The 12,685-nt window shown below is 34.3% G+C and overlaps 2 protein-coding genes and 1 long non-coding RNA gene across 3 annotated transcripts in view; 1 reads left to right on the top strand and 2 right to left on the bottom strand.

Moving 5' to 3' along the window:
• Positions 1-12,685, top strand: part of LOC148279552 (uncharacterized) — a 176,889-nt gene that overhangs the window by 74,378 nt on the left and 89,826 nt on the right. The gene's annotated exons all lie outside the window — the stretch shown is intronic.
• On the bottom strand, positions 3,878-6,401 carry LOC148279554 (uncharacterized). Its single transcript, XM_088229746.1, has 2 exons — positions 6,178-6,401; positions 3,878-5,958 (listed from the first exon to the last, which is right to left on the bottom strand). The coding sequence occupies exon 2, from the start codon at positions 5,956-5,958 to the stop codon at positions 4,099-4,101; it is 1,860 nt and encodes a 619-aa protein (XP_088085872.1). The 5' UTR covers positions 6,178-6,401; the 3' UTR covers positions 3,878-4,098.
• Positions 10,295-12,685, bottom strand: part of Gyc88E (Guanylyl cyclase at 88E) — a 38,940-nt gene continuing 36,549 nt past the window's right edge. Inside the window, exon 15 of the mRNA XM_088229745.1 lies at positions 10,295-10,572. Within this exon, the coding sequence (XP_088085871.1) occupies positions 10,295-10,572 (278 nt within the window). The remainder of the gene's footprint in view (positions 10,573-12,685) is intronic.

Below are 12,685 nucleotides of genomic sequence, written 5' to 3'. Positions count from 1 at the left end.
AATTTTATGTTCATTTTTTTATACTTAACTTTAATGTATGTTGTAGATATTAATAAAAAATATTCTGACTTGATATTGTGTTTGATATAAACAGCAAAAACTTGGCTTTTTCTTATGGTAACATTAAAAATGGCAGAACTGAAATTGAGCATTGTGACCATAGAATTATAATATACCAGAAGGTGAGTAGAACCAAGTTTTTGTTTGCCAAATGACCCCCTCCCCCTGCACGACATCCCGTCTGCGCGCATGCGTGTAAGGACTTCGTAATGTTTCCAGAACGCGAACAATATATTAGCATAACACAAATATAAGATAATTTTGCGTTAGGTTTTACCAGAAAAAATATTTTTCTGACTGGACTACAAAAAAAAAACAGGTATTTTTACTGAAAATGTAAAAAAAATTAGACAATCATTCAGTCATTATGTAAATTAATACCTATTGATTGATTTGATGTTTAAATAAACAAATCTACAAAATTGTAGAACTTCATATTTAAACATATAATATTAGAAATCAAACACTGATTTGAGTCTACTGAACACTTTATTTTATTTTATTGAGTCTACGAAGAATTTTACGTAGAAATAAAGGAAAATGTCACAAAACTGTTTGTGATTTAAAATGCTTTTATTTCTTTTCGAAAACAAATAATTAACATTTTGTTTCTGCCACTTTCGTGTTTAATTTATTATCTATAAATGATTACAACAAATTTTGGTTCGATGGACAGACTGGAGTGGAACAGACTAATAAGAAGTGTTCATGGTGATCACAATCCTCAGTATCGAGGGACCGACTTGGAAGAAACTAAGTCTTTATTGAGATCCCAGATACCTAAGTTTAGTCTAAATTTGAAATGGCGTAATCTGCCTGTCTAAAAGTAATTATATTTTATTTACATAAAACTTTAAGTATATTTTTAAATTTTTTAAAACTTTTGAGTATAATTTTTAACCTTTAAAAAATATTGTTTTTATCTTATTATTTTTTTTTTATTTTTATTATTGCGCGATTAAAAAAAACAATCATTATAAAATGGCAAAATCGTTTGAGCAATCGGTAATTTTTATGACATGTAACAGCGGCCACCCCTCCTTTCGCCGCTCACCACAGTTTTTAAACTGTTTTTAGAGTAGCACGGTGAAACCGTGGCTATCCTCCTTCCCATTAAAGTGAAACTGTTTCCTAAATACCAGTTTTTGGCAGCATGTTGCTCATCACCACCAACAGTCTTAATTATTTTTTATGAAATTGTTAGAAGTTTTTGTGAAGCTGATAACAAATCTACCGGTTTTTTGGTTGATGGAGGTTGGCAACGCTGCTCGAATATCTGATGATAGATGGACATAGCGTGTTTTCAAGGGGAGACTGAGGAATACGAGGCCCCAAAGATGCCCCCCAATAAGATGGTTGGATGATATTCGAAGGTTTGCGGTAGAAAATGAATGAGAACAGCGCAGAACTGGGAGTAAAGGAGACAGCGGGAGGCCTATGTCCTGCAGTAGACTAACATTGGTTGATTATAATGATATGAAAGAAATATCCATAGGGCACTGAATTAAAACACCGATTGTGGCATTCCTTGATAACCCATTACATGAAGGTTAGGACGATCAGTCTCACGCCCTTTCAAATGATTTCTATCAGAAATATAAAAAAACACAGAATTTGAACACATTTATTAATTTATTTATTTGTTATACAATTTAACATAACATTTCAATAAAAATGTGAGTCTTAAAACAAAACATAAAATCTATTATTAAGACATTTCTAACAGAGCAACATTAGCATTTTAAAAACAAAATTATTAAATTATATTATTGAAAAATTGATTAATTATTACTCCTATTAAATGTATTTGTAATTTCTAGGTCACTTTGGTTGTTTATATATTATTTGAGATATTTTTTTAAGTACTATTATTTATATTTTATGCTTCCGTAAAATCTATAGCCTTTTTATTTGAGGTTAAATTAGATAATATTGTACATTTAGATTGTTGCTATTGTCACAATGTAAAGCTCTTTTTTCTGAGTACATAACATTATTTCATAATACATAACATTATATCACAATAAAACAAAAATTCATACTAATTACAACCACAAATTAGCTTAAAAATAATATTCCAATACGTTGTGATATTAAACAAATGTGAGCAATTTCTAAACTGTGATGTTTATTTTACTATATTGCTGTGTAAAGACAAGATTGCAAAGATATTTTCAATTGTAATATAGAGATCATCCAGTTACTAAAACAACTATACCAGCCGCATACTCTGACTTTATAATTTCTAGCACAATTCAGATTGTTTTTCTCAATTCACAGCTCTGTGATAGCAGTTTTGTTATCGAGTTATCGAGAAGAAGTTGTGTATAAGTAAGCTGACTGTTGTGTATGCTTCGCGGTGCTTGCCATGCCAAATAAAATTGAAAATCCCGCCGCTTCTGGGATAAGGTCGGTTATCCGTTTCCTTGTGTAGAACATTAAACCAGTCCAAATTCATCAACAGATCTGTAGAACATGGGATAAGTGATTCAACGGTTAGCAGATAGGTGAGACAGTTCATTGAAAGTCGTGATAATGTGCATGGCTACCATCAAAATGATGAACGTCTCCTTTTATGAAGAGGGCGGCATCTTTTTGCGAAAAAGGGAAAACAGAAGCTTCTGCCGCCCTATGACGAGTGCCAATAAAATAGATAAATAGTTTTAGACCTTGAAGATTTGTACACAATTTTTTATAATTTTTGAATATACCTCGTACAATATACACTAAAAACACTTAAAATAATATTCCCGAAAGTTGAATTTTATCACTTTTCAGTAAAATAAATGATTTTTAACTTTTAGAAGGTTACTTTTAATTTTTTTAAGTATAAATAAATTAAATAAAGACAAATATAGTTTTAATTGAAATGAACAAAAAGTAACCATTAAAAAGCCTTAAACGATTTCATATCAGTTTAAAATAATGTTAACAAATTACAGGGATGGAGAATACCTTGAATAAGGGAATATTGAAGTCTAGGCATTTACAGGGCTTATGACCTGTCATTGGCTGGTTTAAGTGACCACTTTACACACTGTGTAACATATACCATTTGCCTAAGTTTGAACATCCATATTTCTTCAATTCTTCCATTTGTTGATTTTAGTGATGTTAAAGAGCTGAAAGCTTTATTGTTGTGAAGAGATTCATCTGACTGAATTATTTCACATACTAGGCAACGCCTGAAAACAACTTTTGAATTTTTAAACTTCTTCTTGGACCAGTTGGTTTCATTACAATATTTGAATTTGTCCAAATGTTCGTAGACATAAGACTGGATTTCAATACATTTCTAATCTTAATGACTCCTGAGGGGTTCACTCCCTCCTGAGGTGGTGAAATCCAGTCTTTTGTCTACGAACATTTGGACAAACTCAAATATTGTTATAAAAATAATGTTCTTTATACATTTTTACATTACATGAAATGTGATGTAATTTTTTTTCCGTTAGTTCTTTATAACCATTTAGGTGGCACAAGCGAGATATCTCGCGCATGGTACCGTGTCACATGAATATTTGCATCTAGAATATGTTTTATCGTCAATTTTACACACTGCCTAAAAAAAATATAGAGACCATTCCACTTTTGACTCCGTGAAACATCTTCTAACAAAATGTATCCCTATTGACAGCATCTTTCTTTCCCAAAATCTGTTGAATTTATCTGGCATAGTAAATCATAAATGAATCAATAAAAATATTACATAAATTATTATGATACTTCATGCCTTCATGCCTAAAATCCTCTTGACTCTGTCAAACCAAGCCATCGAAAGGGTTGAGAGTTAGAATACCCGTTAGAATACCCGAGAGTAGGGGAGATGTAGGTAATGGGGATCACTTAAGCGGGAATCAAAATAAAAGAAAATCTATAGTACAATTATTTATTTATTTAGCCATATTACGAACTTCAATGAACTAACTATTTATTAAGATCATCTTCAAACACTTTGGCTTATTATTTTAGGACTTATAAACAATTGAAAAAAAAACGGGTTTGATCACCATTGTCAACATCGTATGGCAATGGTGGTCAACACATATCACATACATAATTATTGGCTGAGTCCCACCCAGTGCACTCTGCATGAGCCCAAAGCCCACAAGAAGTGCACCGGAACCAAACTTCGTTGTCTCGTCCGAATTCGCCACATACAAGACAACAGTTACCAAGGTCTTCTGCATCATCGTCTTCGTCGTCCTGGCACAAGTCATCTGTATCCACATCCGACATCAAAGTATCATTAGATTCCTGCAGGATTCGCTTCTTTATTTTCTCCACCTTCTGCGGCTTGCTTTTCTTTCCAACACCCTTTCCCTTGCTTTTCATAGCTTTAGACTTCTTTGCGTTTTCTTTTTCGATCAGGGCCTTTTTTATTGGCGTTGAAGTCAAAATCGTTGCATGTTGTTTTTTTCTTCCTTGTCTTGTCTTGACAGGTGTTTTCTTAGGCATCTGGATGAAATCTTGAATTTTTGGCTGGTTCTCAAATGCTAATGGCATTTCGATTTGAGACGTTGATGCAGTCGCTCGTTTAGGAGTATTTGAACAAGAATGTCTGGATGTGCTTGGAATAAGACTATGACGTTCCATATCAACAGTAGCTGTTGGTATTGAGATGGAGCCAACTACTCCAGCAGCATTTGATACAGAAAAAGTGTAAGAAGTATCTTGAACTACGATAGGTTCTGATTGAAGGACTTCAGCTGCTATAAAGTCTTCATCTGAAAATACGTTGGGATTTATGGGGAATATTCCCGTTGCCTTAAAGCCTGCTTCGCCTTTGTTTATGGAAGCAACACTTGAAAATGCTTTTTTCACCAAGGACGCCACATCGTAAGGCGTTATTCTTTCGGCCAGGTGACTCTTCATAAAAAAGTCGCACTCTCTTTTGTATGCCGCTTTGAGTGGCCCAAAAAAAGACACATCCAATGGCTGCATGCGGTGAGAGGTATGGGGTGGTAGAGATAGCATATGGATGTGGTTTTTATTGCAATGTTCGTGGATGGCTAGTGAAATATGGCTTGCATGGTTATCCAGTATCAATAAGACTGGTTCGTTTGCAGAAGGTTTAGCGTGATGAGTGAAGTGCCTGAGCCATTCAAGGAAAAGTCCCTCATTGATCCATCCATTTTCAGAGCATTTGTAAATAGCTCCTGCTGGGCCATCTTTTTCAAGGATCGGGGTCATTCTTTTTCTCGGGAAAATAAACATCGGAGGAATGTATCCACCAGCAGCACTCATAGTGCACAGCAGAGTGATATTCTTTCCTCTTTCCCAGCTTGTTATAGAGCCTACTCTTTTCTGTCCTTTAGCAGCCAATACTTTTCCCGGATCTTGGACGGTGGAAATTCCCGTTTCGTCGCAGTTGTAGATATTTTTCGGTAGAAATTTAAATGTTTCCATCAGTCCTTCTAGCAGCTTGTAGAATTGCTGAACTTCTGTTCTGTTGAAAGCCGTAATCCTGTTGATGCTAGTAGCCTCGGGCTTCCGCACAGAAATATCATTTCTGCTTACAAATCCCTCAAACCAAACACGACCAGCCATTCTCGAAAACGTGTTGAAATTATGCTTCAGCTGTAGGGCTTCAGCATATTCGAATGCCGTCTTTTTTATCTGATTTACGGTGCACCCGTAGAAAACATTGGCCATTTTCTTAATTGTTGTGGCAAATTCTTTTTCCACCTCAGGCGTAAAGACTGTAGTACGTCCAAGGCGAGGTCCTTTGTTTGTTTTTTTCGTGTACCTCTTCTGAAGACTAGAAAATGGAATGTTCATTGTTTTTGCGGCTTTCCTCATCGAATAACCATGTTCGTCAATGAGCTTTATAGCTTTTTCCAAGTGGTCCATAGACCAGCTAACCTTATTTGTCATTCTAGGACGAACCTTTGGCATCTACAAACAAAAAGAAGATTATTTCATCGAAGTTAGGGTGTGTGGGCAATGGGGGTCAACTGATTCCGATTGCCTACATTGGTGAAAAAAAAGAAAAAAAAATCTTGACCCAAAAGTTGAAACTATAATGGCAAATTGCGTTTCAAATCACAATGTAAAATGCTACGGTCATTACATATCAAAAGAACAGAATGAAACACTAAGTAGTTTGAGCCTTACCTTCGGATTTATCCACTCGTAAAATTAGATCAAAAGGGCACAAAATCTTGTCACGTCTATCACTCATAAACGCGGCGCGCGAACTGATTGATCTGCAAGCCGGGTGTATACTACTAGCGCTCAGCTAGCGAGTGATTTCATAAACATCGCCCGCTCGCGATCGGTTTTTGTTATAATGGATGATCACCATTGCCAACTGATTCCAATAGCCTACCTCTCCCCTATATGTTACTGAAAATGGCAACTTTCAGAGTGCGGCTAGGAATAGCAAGCGCCACATTCAACAGTATGAAGGCTGTCTGAAATCGGACATTTACTCAGTGAAAACTAAAATGCCAACCATATAACGCCTGCATAACAACTATTCTCCTCTACGGATGCGAATCGATCGTGGCACCTCACCCTAGTGGGCCCTAGCCAAAAACAGCAATATTCCGAGTTTTGAGAATAGGTGTCTCAGAAGAATCTTGGGTGTGCGTGCGGTAGTTTGACGTTGTAAGGAATGAAGCAATAAGAGAACGGACGAAACAAACTCCGGTGACAGCTGCCATCAAGCGGAGGCAATACATGTGCTGCGGATGCCTCCTGAGAGCCTAAACCACGCTTGCCTACTTTGCAAGGCATCAGGTTCTCGAAGTCCTGGACGTCCACTGCTGACTGTTCGGCGGCAGTTTGTGTCAGAACTGCGGGACGCAAACCTGACTTGGGAAGATGCACAGGAGCTGGATCTTCATGGACACCATATGCTCCAACTAGAGAGCAGGCATGGAAAGATGCTGATATTTATATACACATTCATATTTTTGTTCTATGTGATGCTTTTGTATTTTTTTACTTTCTAAAAAAACAATAAGACCAAAATTATAGATAGATATTTAAAAAAAAATATCAATACCTATGTATAGTCTATACAATTTTATTATAATAATTTTAATTTTTAGAATCAAAATCTCACTCCATAATGGAAAATTAATTATTTTTACGAATAAAATGGATGCTCGATATTAATTAATAAGTAACCTACTATTTGTTTTCAAATATCATTTAAAAAAATAAATAACTAAAGTAGATTTTAGACCAGTAGTTGCAGTATTTTCATACTTTTAATCTCACTCATTGTATTTAGAAATTTCGTTAGTCAACATCATTAATACACATTCTTTAAAATTAAAATCATGGACAATTGAGTTGATAAATATCAAACTTCAGATGTCCACTCAATTTTTTTGACACATGTTCTACAAAGTGTAGTAAAAAAAATATGATCATTTCAAAACATTTCCTCATTATTACAATGAAAACACTGCCAAAACACTGTCAAAAAACTCTGTTTCAAGTCAGAAGCTTAAAGGTCCACATGGACATTGTGGTGAATTGTTGTGGACGTACTGGCGTTTGGTCTCCATTTTAGATGCAAAAAGAGAAGCAGGTTGACATAACAAAAAAACAGAAGTATATTTGAAACCCTGTGAAAGACAAAACGACATGTATAGGATAATGTTAAAACAGTGCTTTATTTATTTTTTATGTTTACAGCATTAACTTTGTGGTCAAACACTTTAATTAATGTTAGAAAATATAAGTATATAACCACATACCGACATTTTATGTCTACCGGTTTCGAGACGTACCCATTAGGGTGGGCCGATTTTTTTTTTCCGAATTTCGAAGTGAAAGGGGTCTAATAAGTTGCCTTTTGGATTACTCGGAATGCAAAAAATATTTGATACCACTTTTGGCCCACAACCAGAGCTTGAATTTTTCTGACGGCTGTCATTTCGTATTTAAGTAATAAAATCAGTCCAATTAAATTTGATAGTGTGCATTAAACCTTATTAAATAAGCGTCTAAGGGCGTGAGTTGCACTTTGTTTTGTAATAAATGGGTAGCATTGTTTTAACGAGTAGTTGTTTTTGTCAATATAAGCCAGGCGCTCAACGGAATCAGTTCCGCGGAGTGTAAATTTTTTGCATTTCGGTAGTTTTAAAACCTGTTCGAATTTGTAATGAAATTAAGATATATCTTTACTAACAAAGAAATAATTTTATCAATATAGATAATTAACAAAATATTCAGACAGTTATACATTTCAAACCTCGATTAAGGGCCAAAAATAGTTTTAAATATTTTTTTTATTTTTATTTTTTCGTTCAATGTGACCTAAAATGCAACTTTTTAGATCCAGTCCAGGGACTATGAAATATTATAGTGTAAAAACACCCCTTTGAACAAATATTTCCTATCAACCAAGTCGGGAATCGAACCCGAGATATGGTAGGCAAATTCGCTGACCATTACACCCCGAGGCCGACATGATATCCTTTAACTCTGCATGTAATTTATGTATTTTTTCGAAAATACTACGTACTACGTATTGTATACTACGGTGCTGGTAAAGGTGTATTTTAGAATTTGCATGTTTTTGTAGTGAGTGTCCTGATGAAGAGACTGGTACGTTTCGAAACCGGTAGACATAAAATGTCGGTAAGTGGTTGTATACTAATATTTACCAACATTAAGTTCTCTATTTATTTAGTTTGTTTTCCAAACTCACCACTCTGCTCAATGTTTATTTTTGTTAATTTATTAAAATCATTCTTAACCATACCGAGCTGTTTAAAGAGTAACTCGTTTAAATATTGAACTTTAATTAATAAGAAAGCTATGAAAAAATATCGTTTTACCTTTGCACATAGTTTAAATTCACTCGGATTATATTTGTAGTGTTTTACAATCAATCTTTCCTAATAAAGAAATATATTTATTTTTTTACATTTTTAAAGTAATAAAGGTCTATAAAATACAGCCAAGTAAAAAAAATTTTTTTTGTTACTCATTAGTGGCAGAAAAAATATTTTTAAATTTGTAATTTCAAATTCCTGCAAAAACGGTAATTCCATTGGGCACGCTCCTGACACGTTACAATTCATGTTTATTTGTTCCTGACCATTCAAAATTGTTTAAAACATTGTCACGAATCTTGACGTCACAACTATCAAAGCCAAACATGTCACGTTTTTCTAGTGACGCCTTAAAAAAAAATCTTACTTAAATTTATGAAAGAAAACATTTCTCCACAATATTCATATTGAATAAATTATAAATAATAATAAATAACATGATAATATAGTAAAATAATAAATAATATCTTATTCAATTAAATAAATTTGTAAAAAAATGGTTACTGGATTTAGGTAGAGAAAAATCTGAAAACTTACTCAAAAACATTCTAAAATAATAAATGGTAAATTTAAATATCGCGTAACTCCATAATAAATTAACTAGTAGGTAGTCATGTTATTGTTTATTTTTGCATTAAAATGTCTGCCCTAAAACAGGTTGTACCTAGTTAGGCAGACTAGACATAATCTAGAGAAATCTATTATCTAAGTATGTACGTAGTAGATAAAGACATTGTAATTTTTTGTTAATAAACCGTGATTATTATTATTATTATTATTTTGAAAATACTATTATTTTTTTTAAATCCATTTAATATATTTTTATCGGTGATCGTAGCATGTGATATTTCCCTATTACCAATCAGAGAAAAACATTTAATATACGAAAAAATTCATTGATATTAAAATAGTTAGAATATGAATTAATTTCACAAAAAATAATCTATTACAAAAATACACTATTAATTATCTATGTAATTTCTAAATTGAGGTGTTCTACATAAATATTAAAAAGATATGTATTGAATTTTTAAAATAGTTAAGTAAAAGTGAGATTTTCAATAATTGAATAGTAGGTATTTTAAAAACGAACGTTCACAGTTCTATAATTTGACTTAAAAACCAACACAAAATAAAAACATTTTGAATTTTTAACATTAACTACACGGAAAAATGTAACGATGAATTAGCTTTCAAACCAATATTCCAACAAGTCTAAAATTTTCAATACTTCCTAAGACATTTCCTTGCATACAATAAGTGCAAAAATAATTCTGCTAATATAACTTTTTCTTCTTTTTACATTCAAGAAACGCTAACCCGCCGGCCAATTATTGAGATATCCAAATATAAAATATCGTCGGTGGTAGGTTAGGCTATCTTTCCACCCAATTCGTATTGCGATGATTAGAACATAAATTGTAATAGTATTTTATTCAGAACATTGTACAAGAATTACTGCCCAGTTTGTGTTTGGAGTTAGGGTTGCCGAAGCTTCCGCAACACTGGTTTTCGCTATCATTGAGGCCCAGGTTATTTTTGCGTTTGGACGAGAAAGCTTTAGTTCGGTTCTTGCACGAAGAAGCCGCGGAGGATTTCGAGTTGGCTTTGGAATTTGTATGAGAAACTAGGTTGGAGTCGGAACATGAAGATGTTGGCAGTTTTGCTACGGTCAGAGAACTCATCGGGCATAGGCTCATGGGGAAGTCACCGTCTGAAACATAAAATATTAATTATACGAGTACACCAACTTAACTATCCTGTAAACTGTCCTATGGCGCATATTTACAATAATTTGAGAGTATCGGACATCGCCGATCGTATAGAAAAAGGAGGCGAGATGCGGCCTACAACACGGCGACGCGCGCTGAACATTAAATATTATATCAAGCCTAGCTGCGCTTGTTCGGGCCAATAGACGCGAGAGCTCCGGAGATGTTAGCTTCACCGGGAAAAACGCTCGGCTGAGCGCAGGAAAGTTATCGTAACCCCGGCGGTGGCTGAAGCTTCGAGAATTGGTCACTAGGCCGTGCTAGCGGTGCAGTGTTTTTTGTAATAATTTGTATGTTGGTTTTCTTGTTTATTTCGGCTATGAGTCTCGATTCTGTAATCCAATAAGCTGACCCTTTAATAAGACGGTTAATTATGTCAGTTGCGGGGGGAGACGTTAGAATACCGAGACTCCAGCAGCAAATATGTATGAGATTTTGGGGTATTAGGCCTCACAGATCCCACTAAGACCTTTGTTACCCTTTTACCAAGTATGTAGGATCTTTTCCCTTATTATTTATACGTCAATTAAGACACGAGAATGATGCTTACATACTCAATTCACATGTAAACTCTATACCAACAGAGTTATTCTGTTTCTAAAATAGATTGAAGAAACAAAATGTAAGAATTTTCCGCCAATGAGAGACCCCCTCTCGCTTTCTCCTGCGGCTTACCTATGCTGTCTCGTACCGTGTCCGACCGCGACACGGTACAAATAGTTTAATAAAATTAGTTTGTTTTTAAATGAACGAAGTGTGTATAAATCAAGACTAAGCGTGTGTTTATTGTATTACGTCTTCTCCGCCTTCGACTCCGCCACCTGCCCCTTTGGAAGATATCGCCGCCGAGCCAGCCCGAGAAGTCTTATCCGAGATAGCGGAATAGCAGCTACAGAGCCACCCCTATCTACAGTTTAACTCTATGCACGGCGAGTTGTCGTGTATATTGAGTAACTAATATACACTGAATATGTTTTCATTTGTACTTTAAAGGTAATAAAAGGTTGTTTTAAAAAGGCATGAATTTTTCAAAAATTAGTCTGTTTCTTTTGAGTACCCCCTTGAATGTGTGTATGTGTGTTGCATTATTAAATTAAAGTTTAAAACTTTGCTACAATTTGCTAGTGAAGTAAAAACTGTTTATACTCTCCCCTGAAAAAAAGTCAGTTTGGGATTTACGAGTTTTACAAGTTAGGCCGATGATATCTTTATCATTTATTAGATGAAACCACGGTGACTTTTGTAAAACAATATTTTGAAAAAAATATTTCTAATTGACCTTGAAAGGGATCGAACCCTTGCTCTTGCATAGTAGGCGAATGGGACAATAATTAAACTACAAAGTGGATTTACAGTTTTCACATGAGAGTAGCCATTAAGTGGAAAATACTCGTCCAAGATTCTGGTTCCATATTCCAAACACAGAACTGCATTCTATATCCGCCCAGATCCGGAGATAGGTGATTTTTTAAACCAGCCCATGACGCAAGGTGGTTACAAGTCCAATTGTAAATGCATTTCTTTACCTTAATGTATTCATATTAAAACATATCTTCCCCACCTTTAACAAGTTCGCTGCCAGGCTAAAATATTGAAATCGTGAAAAATGTTTTTTTACCATATTGGCTCAGAGATCAAATAATTAAAAAATGCAAAATACGGCAAAAGAACATGTTTATATTTTTGTTGAAAACATAATAATGATTACTCCACCAACAGGCGGAGCTGGTATATGAATAAAAATGGCTTCCCAACTCCAATTCCGTCAATTGGCAAAGTTGGCAGTGAACCCATTGATCAAGCGCTTAACAAATGAACAAAAAATGTCTCGGAAAAAACATGCATTAATCACATACATATATTTACATTAACGTTTCCCATTACGTAAAAGAAATAAACAATTCTTGTGTACACAATGGGGAGTGACGTCTTACAATAGTTTGTTTTATTTTAATTAATAATGTTTTTAGGATAACATATATGAATTACAAAAAAGATATTAACGATGTTTTTAATCGGTGTTACATAGAGAAAAATTAAAGATATAATTTTTTA

This window comes from Micrasema longulum, unplaced genomic scaffold, assembly GCF_059751315.1.
Source record: "Micrasema longulum isolate JH-2025_06_02 unplaced genomic scaffold, ASM5975131v1 h1tg000702l, whole genome shotgun sequence".
Taxonomy (NCBI): domain Eukaryota; kingdom Metazoa; phylum Arthropoda; class Insecta; order Trichoptera; family Brachycentridae; genus Micrasema; species Micrasema longulum.
Note: the sequence above shows the minus strand (reverse complement) of the source record. Positions and strands in the feature narration are given on the sequence as shown.